Source organism: Cebidichthys violaceus, unplaced genomic scaffold (genome assembly GCF_023349555.1).
Source record: "Cebidichthys violaceus isolate CVI_PGR_0920_01 unplaced genomic scaffold, fCebVio1.0.p SCAF_22, whole genome shotgun sequence".
NCBI lineage: Eukaryota > Metazoa > Chordata > Actinopteri > Perciformes > Stichaeidae > Cebidichthys > Cebidichthys violaceus.
This window is the reverse complement of record NW_027176395.1, coordinates 4275568-4287671: the sequence shown is the minus strand read 5'-3', so window position 1 is coordinate 4287671 and position 12104 is coordinate 4275568. Positions and strand designations below refer to the sequence as shown.

At 44.2% G+C, this 12104-nt stretch overlaps 2 protein-coding genes across 3 annotated transcripts in view; one reads left to right on the top strand and one right to left on the bottom strand.

Annotated features, from left to right (window-relative positions):
• The window catches only part of atp10d (ATPase phospholipid transporting 10D), a 29303-nt gene extending 21937 nt beyond the window's left edge, over positions 1 to 7366 (bottom strand). Inside the window, exons 1-3 of one of the 2 annotated variants that reach the window (XM_068717638.1) lie at positions 7130 to 7366; positions 2860 to 3228; positions 2456 to 2650 (exon numbers count right to left, since the gene is read on the bottom strand). In XM_068717638.1, coding sequence (XP_068573739.1) covers positions 2456 to 2650; positions 2860 to 3146 — 482 coding nt within the window. In that variant the 5' untranslated portion in view covers positions 3147 to 3228; positions 7130 to 7366. Of the gene's footprint in view, positions 1 to 1085; positions 1886 to 2455; positions 2651 to 2859; positions 3229 to 7129 lie in introns of those variants that run through there. The other variant, XM_068717639.1, reaches the window with a different exon arrangement.
• A 66-nt stretch (positions 7367 to 7432) lies between these two features.
• Positions 7433 to 10994, top strand: commd8 (COMM domain containing 8). Its single transcript, XM_068717640.1, has 5 exons — positions 7433 to 7527; positions 8279 to 8434; positions 8958 to 9110; positions 9717 to 9872; positions 10718 to 10994. Exons 1-5 carry the CDS (start codon positions 7483 to 7485, stop codon positions 10736 to 10738), a joined length of 531 nt encoding a protein of 176 aa, XP_068573741.1. The 5' UTR covers positions 7433 to 7482; the 3' UTR covers positions 10739 to 10994.
• Positions 10995 to 12104: the final 1110 nt, after the last annotated feature.

Sequence of the window (12104 nt, the reverse complement as noted above, 5' to 3'; positions counted from 1 at the left end):
CGTTTTAAAAACTTAAATGAAAACGTATTAGTGTGGATGGAGCCTAAACTGTGTATGCGGCAAAATAAATTTGTTCAAAAGAGAGCGACGGTGATAGGAAAACATCAACAATGGTACCATTCTTTTTGTGCCAGTCTGGTTTGCTGCTCCTTTGGCACTTTTCTAATTGTAGGTTTCATACTAGTTTACGTCCATGTAAACAACATTTCAGAGGACTTGTCTTTATCAACTGAGAAAGTTTCATGGTGATATCCTTCAAGTAATTTTTATTTCCCCTATTCACATGTAGTGTCTTGCAAAATGTATGAAATTGTACAATCAATATCTTTAAAGGAAGTTTTCTCAAAATCATTTCTTTATCATACTATGAGCAAGAAATATCCACTTGAGTAGCACATACACCAAACTTTCCACTTTCATTCCCATCTATATACTGAAGGTTTTTACAGAGGGGTTTGTTCATATATCACAGCCTGATTTATTCCATTTTCCAAATCGTGGGGGCGCTGGAGCCAATCCCAGCTGACATTGGGCGAAGGCAGGGTACACCCTGGACAGGTCGCCAGTTTATCGCAGGGCACATATAGAGACAGACTAACATTGACGCTCTGTCTTTGGACTGTGGGAGGAAGCCGGAGAACCCGGAGGGAACCCACGCTGCCACGGGAGAACGTGCAAACTTCCACACAGAAGAACCGCCCGTGATCGGGTATCGAAGCTGTGAGTTGAGGTGTTTGTTTTTTTGGCTGTTCACAGTATTTTTTAAGTCATGGAGTGATACAAAGAAATCTCAAAATTCCCTTTGTAAAACCCTTTAACTCCAATATGTCAACAAAATGCAAAACATTTTTTACCTGACTTCATTAAATGTTCCGATTTCTGTTCTGGAAATGTATGCAATTTGCAAAAATTTGTATTTTCAGACATTTTCATAATACTTCACAATATGGAAAATAAGATGCACACAACTGAGTCACAACTATCCTTCTTGGATAACGCTAAGGGGAATATACAGTCCCACAAGAAGAAGACAGCTCAGATGTTGGTTGTTGACACATCAAACTGACTGAAAGCATTTAACTTACCTGCTGTAAATGTGGCACAGAAGCCTATTGATTGAACGGTCCGATTTAAACCTGCGGAAGTCTTCCCAGATATCCTTGACAGCAGTCAGTGACAGCACCAGTGCGATAGGAGCCAGAGCAATCTCTGGCTGGAAGGCCTCCACCACGGGAACAAAGTTCAGAGCAGCCAGGAAGATGAAGTAGATATTGGCAAAGCGATGGAGCTGCTCGAACAGATTCTTGGGCAGGAAGGAGAAGAGAGAATACTTTGTGGTACGGATCTTGTTGCTTTTATACAACTTCAGGAGTTGGCTCAGTTCCTCATTCTCTGTGGAGGAAGGTACTACCGTTCTCTTCTTCCCGAAGTGCTCCTGGGAAGAGTGAAGACCGGACGGACAATCCAAGCTATACATGAGACCACCGCTCGCGTGGATTATCCCTCTGCTGGTCTACGTCTCCACTAAGAAGCCTTACCTACCTGCAACCGTTCTCCAGGTGTAATCTTTCTCCTACATTCATGCAGATCATTCTGATGTGGAATACTTCCCCCTGTCCCTCGGAACTAAACACACAGACGTGGCAGGCGAGGTGAGAATGGGGGAGGGGGATGAATGGATAGTTACTTCCTCCTCTCAAAGCCACTCATACTATAAACAAACTCAAGGTGCAAGTTTTACAGCTGACGGATTGTGAAACCAGATGAAGGAGAAAGAAAAAAAAAGGGTGCGGTCAATGGTTTCCTACCAATCCTTTCAGATCTGAAAAATTGAACATCATGGTTTGATGAATCTTCCTTATGATATAATATTACTGTACATTCAACTACTGACGTAAACACACCGAACAGTTATGCCGAGGTTTCCACTACAAAAATGGTATGGCTAAATGGAAGAAAGTGTCACTTTCTTGTACCACACAGATGTCATAGGGGCGGGGTCAGGGTGGATGGTGGGCGTAAAACACAGGATGCTAACACTCAACACTGGGGTTTTGCAGCTTGTATCCCACGCCTGGTTAGAGTGGGAGGTCTAGATGTCTGTATGGAAGCTGTGCAGGTCATCTGTTTCCGTGTGGATCATCAGGTACTGAGGGCTCCCGAGGGTCTCCTTGTTTAACAGCTTCATTGCCCGGCCTGTGGGGCTGCAGCATTTGAACGGCGCTCTTTTTTACCAGGAGAACACTTGTTTGTGTCCAGGAATTTGCCATCAAGAGTCATCCAGAAGGAGCCCTTGTAGGGCTTGTTCTTCTAGGCTGACTGGAGGCTAGCTGGGATGGGCAGAGCTGGCTGTTGGCAGCTGGCTGTGTGGATGTATCAGAAGGCACCAGGGTGTGGCAGAGACTATGGAGGAGAACATTTCTTACCATCTAAAAAGGCAGATAAGCAGACTCACCCACAGAACACTTGCGCCACGTTGTTGTTGACCTTCCTGTCGAACAAGTAGCGCCTGTAGTCTTCCAGGGCATCTTTGATGGCAATAACGGTGAGGACCACCAGCAGAGGAATCATGGTAATTTCTTTTTGAAAGGCTTCAACAACCGGGACCCAGTTCAGTAACACCAGGAACAGGAAGTAGAGGTTGGCAGCCCTACAAAAGGAAGGCCAGAGCAGCAAGTTAGTATGTAAAAACTACAACGAAACAACAGAAGCAGTGGAAGTACAACCATGTGCTACCACCATTGGTATTCAACACATTAATCCCACGGATCACTTGATTACACACTGATCTGGCTTTGTGACACAGACCCTGTTCAACAAAGCCAGGCAGTGTGTTCAACCCACAAGTACAAAACTGACCTGTGGAACTGCTGGAACAGGTTCATGGGGATGAAAGTCAACAAGCTGTACTTGGTAGTGCAGATGCCATTGCCCTTGTAGCTTTTGGAGACTGCTTCGAACCCTTGTTGGGGGGGGCCATGGCGAGCGAACACAGTTCTCTGCTTCCCACTCGCCCTCCGTGGAGAGCTGTGGGTGTCCAGGGAGGTTTTGCCGGGCAGGCCATCAGGGGCAGAGTACCAGCCTCTCCCGGAGCCTCCTGCCAGCAGCTGGCGACAGCGATGTCGCACCCAGTGGAGCCGCTCCATCTGCAGAGACTCTAGCGGAGCTGTGAGAGTGGCTGGACCCCCTCCTCTGTGCGCCACACTGGACTTTCACAATGTCCTCATCCTGCAAAGAGAGAATATAATAATGTGCTTCTCTAGTTTGTTCCTATAGGCAAGTTTAAAGGATCAGTCAGGTGTTGTTCATCTCATCTCATCTTCAACCGCTTATCCGTGATCGGGTCGCGGGGGCAACAGCTCCAGCAGGGGACCCCAAACTTCCCTTTCCCGGGTCACATCAGCCAGCTCTGACTGGGGGATCCCGAGGCGCTCCCAGGCCAGTTTGGAGATACAGTCCCTCCACCTGGTCCTGGGCCTCCCCCGGGGTCTCCTCCCAGCTGGTCGTGCCTGGAACACCTCCCTATGACAACACCTTTCGGGTCATGACCGAAAGGTGTTGTTCTATATATTTAAAATTCACACCACTAAATTTTACACCGGACCCGTAAGCATGGTTTTGGAGAAGCGCAAGTCAAGTTTGAGATTCAGCAAAATGCATCATTTCTGACGGGACGCTCTGAAAGGTTGATCATGAAAATTGAAAACTACGGTTCTGCAATTCTATTTGATGTTATCTTGGATGAAAGGGCAATCGAGTCTAATATGAATCTATCTGAAACTTGGTTACTCTGGAACTGAACTGCAGCTGAACCCGAGTAGATAATATGCACCGTAAAATGAGAGGCTGTGTCACTCCCCTTCCAATGGACCACCATCGGACCTTTTTGGGAAAAAAATACGTATGGTGGTCAAAGGCGAAGACAAATTATTTGATCCAGTTTGAGGTTGTGCCTTGTATTACATATATGGTGTTTGTCAATTTAAAAGATAATTTGGCACGTCAACAAAGTTGCATTTTGTTTTAAAACTGTTGAAATATAAGACAATAGAAAATAGAAAAGACTACACACCCAAAAGTCTCGTAAGTGACGTGTCTCGCTGAAGCTACGATGCTCGTCTTTTCGTACACAACTGGAATGTTCTCAAACCATGGCAGGACTCTAAAAATGGAACAGTTCCATATATGTATTCAGAAGTTGTAGATATTTAAGATGATCAGATGAGTGATCAAACGCTCTGCCCATCAGTGGGTGTGTAGCTCCTTGTAAGATATTGTTCTAATTGCGTTCCTTAATGACATTTCCCCGATATTAATTATGCTTTCATATTGAATGTAGGCTAACCCAAATTCCACTGCTACAATCATAACACGACAATACAGTGTATGAAAGATGAAATACATAGAGACGCAAGGAGAAAGGAGTCCAAATGCTGTAGCCTTGAGTCCTTTCTCCTTGCAACTTTTCCTAGCCTCCTCCTCTCGCATATAAAAATATTATTTAGTTGTTGCAAATAATTTTCCATTGTTGAGAGTCTGAGCCTGCAATATAGTGCTTAATCCAGCCACACTTAATGTGGCTGGATAAGTAATAAATACTCTTCCATGCCAGTGGGTGGCAGTAGGTAGCGCAATAATGACCTTGTTAATTTAAAAACAGTAGAATTAAATGATGCAGAGAGGTTGTGGTGACAAGACGAACAGCGATGGAGAAATATTTGAAAAGGGAAAAATGCAGACTCTGAACTGGGCCCTGGACAACATTGTAACCCAGATGAAAAGCCTTGTATGAGTGGTGGTCAAAAGAAAGAAAAAGGAACGAGCTCGAGGCAATACAGCGAAAGTTATCTTTTGTTTGGATTTATTTTCACTTTCATCTAAACAGGCCCAGGTTTCACACAGAGTAAGGACGAACAAATTGAGAGACTTGTCATTAATCTGTCAGTATATATATGCTGTATTATGCTACAATGTGTCATTTTGTAACTTTTTTTAGTTGTGGGATCTTTTTAATGTAAAAAAAAATGTACCGTGGCTCAGAACAGGTTGAAAAACACTGCTTTAAATAGTTCCAGCGACTGAGCAGGAAATACTAGCAGAGCCACAGAGTTGCAGCCGGATAGAGCAGACTAGCATTTAAAGAGCTCCACTCAAAGCTTTATCACTTCATGTCATTCACACACTGATGACAGGGCTACCGTGCAAGGTGCCACCTGCCCATCAGAACCATCTCACCATTCAAACAAACGTTCACATGCACACCAATGACACAAAGGACACACCGGCATGGACTGGAGGAGCTGGGGATGGAACTGACTGAAGGACGACCCGCTGGACCTCTGAGCCACAGACGCCCATGTGTGACACATGACACATGCCGTTACCTCGTCTCTTAACACACCAGTGATGTCTTAAAAAGTGGACCCAAATCAGCTGAGGCAGCCTCTATGTTTACCAATGATGGAATAGATCAGTGGTTACCAATAGGCGGACCGCGGTCCGGACCCAGACGCCGTTGTATCTGGACCCTGGACCTAAAACAGATCCATAATTGAGAATTATTTTATTTTGACGGAGTGCTTCAATATTAACCCGTGCAGCTTTTCTAGCCTTTACGGTACTCGTTCAGCGGTCCAGGAAACACACCGATCAATTACATGGCTTGTATATCACATCACGTGATGCAGCTCAGCCAATCAGATATGTGTATTCTGACACGCTTTCCGACTCAAATGTGATTCACACACACGGGAGACGGGCGAGAGACCGAGTAGTCTGCAAATTAGTGTTACGTGAATCAGAGTTATTTCACGTGACGTTCTCCAAAAAGAGGAATGTTGACAGTGAGACCAGAGTCTTTAACCAAGAATGAACAGGCTCTTAAATGTTAATTCTTCCCACCAGCAGTTTAAAACTAGTACATCTCATATGTTCAGAGACCGTGACGATTAATAAAAGCGGTAATGTGAAGCGTCTCTACGAGACAAAGAACAACTCTTTTGAGCAAACATATCAACTCAATATGATCAGAATCCTAACACAGTAATTCACTGTCCAACAATGATGTTAACAGAGAGGAATAGAGCTGAAACAAGTGGTTTCAGCTGCACACAAATGTATCTTTTTTTGAAGATAAAAATCTAATATTGTGTTTTTTTTGGGTGACATCACTTCACACCTGAATTAAATCAATTTAAAGCTGCAAGTCAATTCAGTTCTTTAAAATGAAGTACTTTATTTTAAGACGCACATTTTGTAAAAAGCTTTCTGTTATGTATTGTATTTTTTAATCCAGCCCTTATTTTACTTGAAATGAGAGACGATCATTTATATATTCTTAGAGTATGTATTATAATTCATCCGGTTCAATTTGAAAACTGACCATACATATTGTTGAGGTATTATTAAATTGAACTTTCTATATTTGAAATGACAGTCAGTCGTTGACTACAACTGTTAGGCTACCACTGGAACTAAATCATAATTGTGATGATCTGGACCTTTGCATGAGGGAATTCTCTTTAAATCGGTGAATTGTAATTGAATACCTCTGGGATGGATTGACCATACATGAACCCTTCCTTCACGACTCATCAACAAACCATATCAGTGCAAACTGGATGCAAGATTTGATCAACTCAACTTCATCTGTATGTAGGCGTTTAACCGCGAGACTCAACTCAAACTAACCCTGTTAAGCCCTGCTGTCTCATCAGTGGTTCTCAGTGAAAGAGTCCACTATCACAGCCTGGTCATGGTTCCGCTGCTGTGATGCTGATCTTTGGGAGCACACACACAGAGAGCGGTATGCTGCACGGTGACCTCTCGCCACCTTAAGGATCGGAATCTGGACCATCTGAAGTGAAAGTTGTTGTGACATGCCCACAGCAGCCTCCATTGATGTTCGCCTTTACGCTCATTGTTCACCGTTACCGACATGACTACACACCAGCATGCACGTCTCTTCCTGAAAGGGAGCTGTTTTAGACTCATGAGAGAAGTTTGCCTTCCGGGGGGGGGGGCAGAAGGGTTTCTTCTTACCCCGAAACCCCCGATCCTTTATCAGGAGCAAACGTCTCCTGAGTGGCCATCTCAGTCCACAGCAGAAGTAGTGAAAGTCAGCACTTACCCCCGTTAGTTCCCGTCTTCAAGTGGAGCAACGGCTGCCGTGTGTCCTCGGTCACATCACCGTTTGTACACCGAGAGGCAGCCTGCGGCACAAAGCACCACGGGAAAAACCAGCAGCACTCACTAAGAACATCCTCTAGAAGAACCTCAGCGACAGATACATACGTAAATACATGTATACATATACCGACTGTTATGTACAGCGCAGTATTCCATCTACTGACGTTCTATGCGCGTTCTAAGAAGCCACCGGAGACGCCGAAGTGCATTTTTCCCAGGCATTTTGAACGCAGCCCATTTTTTTTACCACGTGACTGACTGTCAGCTGATCGGCAGGCGGAAGCGAACGGAAACATGGTGGTGTTATTGAACAGGTTGCCTGTCAGCGAGTGTTTAAAAGTAAGTAGCCGGCGCTGTATTCACGAGCAATGTCACCGCTGTGGTTGTTGCCTCTCCGGGCGTGAAGAGAGAACGTGTTGCTGTGTTTCACATCCTCTCACATGTCCGAGCACACAGTGGACGTGGTGCGTGTTACGTATCGTCAGTATCCTCCAACTAAATGCGAGGGGTCATTAGATGATTTATTCTTTATTAGTCTTTTTCAAATCTGGCTAATGCTACCAAAAATAATTACATATGTCCATGTCTGATTACAGTCAATTAATACATTTTTAAAAAGCAACTGTACCTTGATTTCATTGTAATTATGCATTAAAACTAAATATAAATATCCATTAAACTAAGCTTGGTAATACATCTGTTCACCTATTATGTCTTTAAATGCTGAGTTTGGCTGATTATTTAGTTTTAAAGTCACTAAATTATTGGGCAAAATATTGAATTTAACTTTGATAATTACCACTAATGTGTCTGTCTATCATATTCCATCTCACACGTCCCTTTGTCTCCTGCTTTGATGTGTACATTTTCTATTTCATGGTGAAGAATCTGTATTGTAAACAAATCCACTGAGGTGAAACCAGCAGCGGCTCTGTAGCCTCATGGAGGGCAGATAGCCGGCAGTCTACTCCTAGACAAAGTTGATGTAGTAATCGCACAAAATGTATCAAATGTAAACACCCAGGGACTAGGTTTTGTCCTCTCTACCAAACACCGATGTGGGACCCTCACCGTGTTGTGTGGTGTGCAGCTCTGCCACAGGGTGGTGGATGGACTGTGTGGGCGGGAGCCTCCTCGCAGAGCGGATCACGGAGCCTCCTGGAGCCTGGAGGAGTGGCTGGAGGTGCTCGACTCCCTGACGGCCCTCTTCCGCCGGGCGGTGGGGAGCAACAGCTCTGATGAGGAGGTGAGAGCGCAGCGGGATACATGATGGAGTCAAATGGATGATGGTCCGGTTTTATTGAATGTCACAGCTATTCCGGGGATTCAGCATGCACAACACAACGGGGACCCACCTTAATGATTTGATCAATTACACCTGTGTTCATCCTGATCAGAATCGATCACCGGCGAATGGCGCGCAATGCATGCTGGGTAGATTTGTGTCCAACTTGAGCTTATTTATACAACACACACAGCAAAGTGTTTTACTGACAGCCATAAAAAGATAGAATAACCACACATTTCCACACATAAATCTATATTTACAAACACGAATGAATGAATCCGAACGAGGTCTGTAAACTACAAGTAGCCTACAGATCGGATCTAACAGGAAGTCACTGTTTCTTTGACTTCCTGTGTCACCGCCCCCCTGCTGCTGTCGCCTGCTCTCGTCCACTTTCCAGGCTCAGCTCATCTCTAACATGTCACAATGGCTGCTGTGAGTAGGGCCTAAAGCGGGTGGTGTTCTGTGTGGCTGTGGACAGGTGCTGGCCGGGCTGGCAGATGTGGACAGCAGCCACGCTGAGTCTGTGGTGAGCGTGCTGAGAGCCAGACGGGAAGAGATCCGTGACGCTTTGCTGGAAAGAACCAACTCCATCTCCTCGGCTACTCTGCAGGACTTTGACTGGCAGCTTAAGGTGACTTAATGCTTCACTCGTCATTTCTCGTGCGTTCCTGCAAAAATCCCCAGTTCAAGCTTTTTGGTGAAAGCTTGTGGCGCTCTTGAGGAAACGATGCAGGAAGTCGGCACACCTGAGCTGATGTTGTGAAACACAACTAAGACTATTACGAAGCGCTACATGAGGATGAGCTCACTGTTTCTATCTTTGAATCGTTTTATATGTTCATGTTTGACAGAGAGGCCTGACATAGACTCAACACATATTCCTTATACAAACCCAAATAATGACAGGGGCACATGTAGGCACAGAACAGTGACATAAAGAAAAGCTGTCTTTGATACATTTCTTGAATATCAATAATGCCTGCTCATCGACCTGAAGATAGCAATAGATGTAAGATCAGTGGGTTATTCAGATTGAGACACTGACCTTTTTGTCCAAAAGTGAATAAGTTAGGTTTTCAATTTAACGCAAACAACTATACAACAACAGCCGAGTGCTGAAATCACACCCTATTATGACAGCAGCCTTGGGAAGTTCAGTAAAACACACACACACACACACACACACACACACTGTCTGTATTAACGTCGCCTCTTCTCTCTCCTGTCCGGTCTCCAGTTAGCTCTGTCCAGCGATAAGATCTCCTCTCTCCACACTCCTCTGCTCAGTCTCAGTCTGGACGTGAGAGAGAACAGAGCCCTCCGCTCTGTCACCATGGAGATGAACAGAGAGGAGCTAAACACACTCATCAGTTCACTAGAGGCTGCTAATAAGGTACACACACACACACACACACACACACACACACACACAGTGTAAATACTTCATTTGTTTTGGTGAGTTAAAGGTGCTGAATATGAAATAAATGAACTACCAGATGTTCATACGCCGTTCTAATGTAACAGAAGACCACCTGCCCAATGTTCCACATAGATGGAGAATGAACACTAGGTGGTGGCAGTGCTGCAGCATACAGCCACAGCTCAACATGATAAAGAAGTGGAAGGTGTGATCATGTTAGCTTTATCATGACTGTCAGGATGCACTAAAATAACTACAGTATACTTCATATGAATTCATTAGAGCTCTGTTTTCCTGCCTTAAAGAAATGTTCAGGAAATCCCCTTTTTACTTGAGAAAATACATTTTTGAGGTTCAGTAGGAACCAGTCAGAGTATCGTCAACACTGGTTGGTTTCGGTCTTATCACTGACGATATGAAAAATACAGAAGAACTCCATTATTTCCCTTTTTGAAGCTGCAATCATTTCTTTTTTTTGGTCTACGTACCATACCCTTTTATACAGTGGTTTCTGTGTTGGCAAACAGTTACTTATTTCCACATCCAGCAGACACGGAGCAACATTGTCATACATTTAGAGTCATGTTTGTGTTCACCCAATGAATGTTAGTCCAACATTCACTCTCCTTTTGGTCTTCACCAACTCCTGGGAAAACTATAACAAATAATAGTACAGGCGCTAACAACACAGGTCAACTTTTGCAGCATTTTACCAAACTAAGAATGTTTAGCTGTATACTGTTTTATGCACGTAGTAAATATCTGCACTTGGTCCGTCAAATGAATGCTAATGATTGATGTGTATTTGTGTCTTGCAGGTGGTGCTGCAGTTGAAATGATGGAGAGATTTTGGACCACTGATCCCATTCAAACCCATGATTACAGGAGTGGATGGTTGTCATGTTTTCAAAAAGTGTAAAGGAGATTCACCGCCATGATTTTGTGTTGGAGACACAATGTTTTTCAGATATAATGATGACTTCTGTCCTTTGTACTTCAGTCGTGTATATGAGCAAATGAACATTCTACATATACGAGTAGTTTGGCAGCTTTCAGTGTGAACTTTTGTTTTTTATTAAAACAAACTATACTTCCTTTTGTTAGTTTTCTCACTTCCTCTACATACAAGGAACCTATCAAAATGGGTTGTTACACCACTGAACTCTCACGTTGGTGCCATGCCGATAGTATTCTACATGCAACTGATTGAGAATTTCAAATGGCTGGCACACACCGGGAGAAAGCAAACTTCTGATTGTAATGAAGAAGGGTAATTTACACAAAGACGACAAGATTCAGAAAAATCTGTTGAAAACGGCAGATGCTGAAATGGTCAGACAAATTCAAGAGATGGCAAGAGAGTCTGTTGTTTATGACCAAATTACAAATGTGCACTCTGCCCAGGCACCAGCGCTTGCCTAAACCCAACAGAGTGTTTCCAGAAGGTGAGAATGAGTCTGACACGGACAATCTTCTGTTTCTACACGTGTGACTATGCAACTCCGGACAACGTGAGAAAACAGCTTTAGTAACATGAAATGATGCCTAGCGCTTTCGTCTCACAGCAAGAGGGACCTGGGTTTGGTTCCCGGGCTGCACAGCCCATCTGTGAAGTTTGCATGTTCTCCCTGTGTCAGTGTGGGTTCCCCTCCTGGTTCTCCGGCTTCCTCCCACTGTCCAAAGACATGCAATTTAGTTCAGTCGGTGATTCTAAATTGCCCGTAGGTGTGGATGTGAGCTTGAATGACTACGTTTCCCCCCGCAACCTATGAACTTGTTTAGTCTAGTCCAGGGGTCACTAATAGGCGGACCGCGATCCAGACCCAGACGCCGTTGTATCTGGACCCAGGACCTAAAACCGATACATAAATGAGAATTATTACATTTTGACGGAGCGCTTTTATTTTTATCGGCGCATCTTTTCCAGCCTTTACGGAACTTGTTCAGCAGCGTGAATCACATCACGTGATGCAGCTCAGCCAATCAAATATGGGTATTCTGACAAGTTTCCTGACTCGAGTGAGATGTAGACACACGGGGGAGACGAGGAAAGAGAACGAGGAGGAGGAGAATTATTACGTGAGTCAGAGAAGTTATTTCACATGACGTTCTCCAAAGAGAAAGAAGTGGTCAGAGAGACCAGAGTCTTTAACCAACAATGAACAGACTCTTATATGTTAATTCTTCCCACGGACAGTTTAAAAC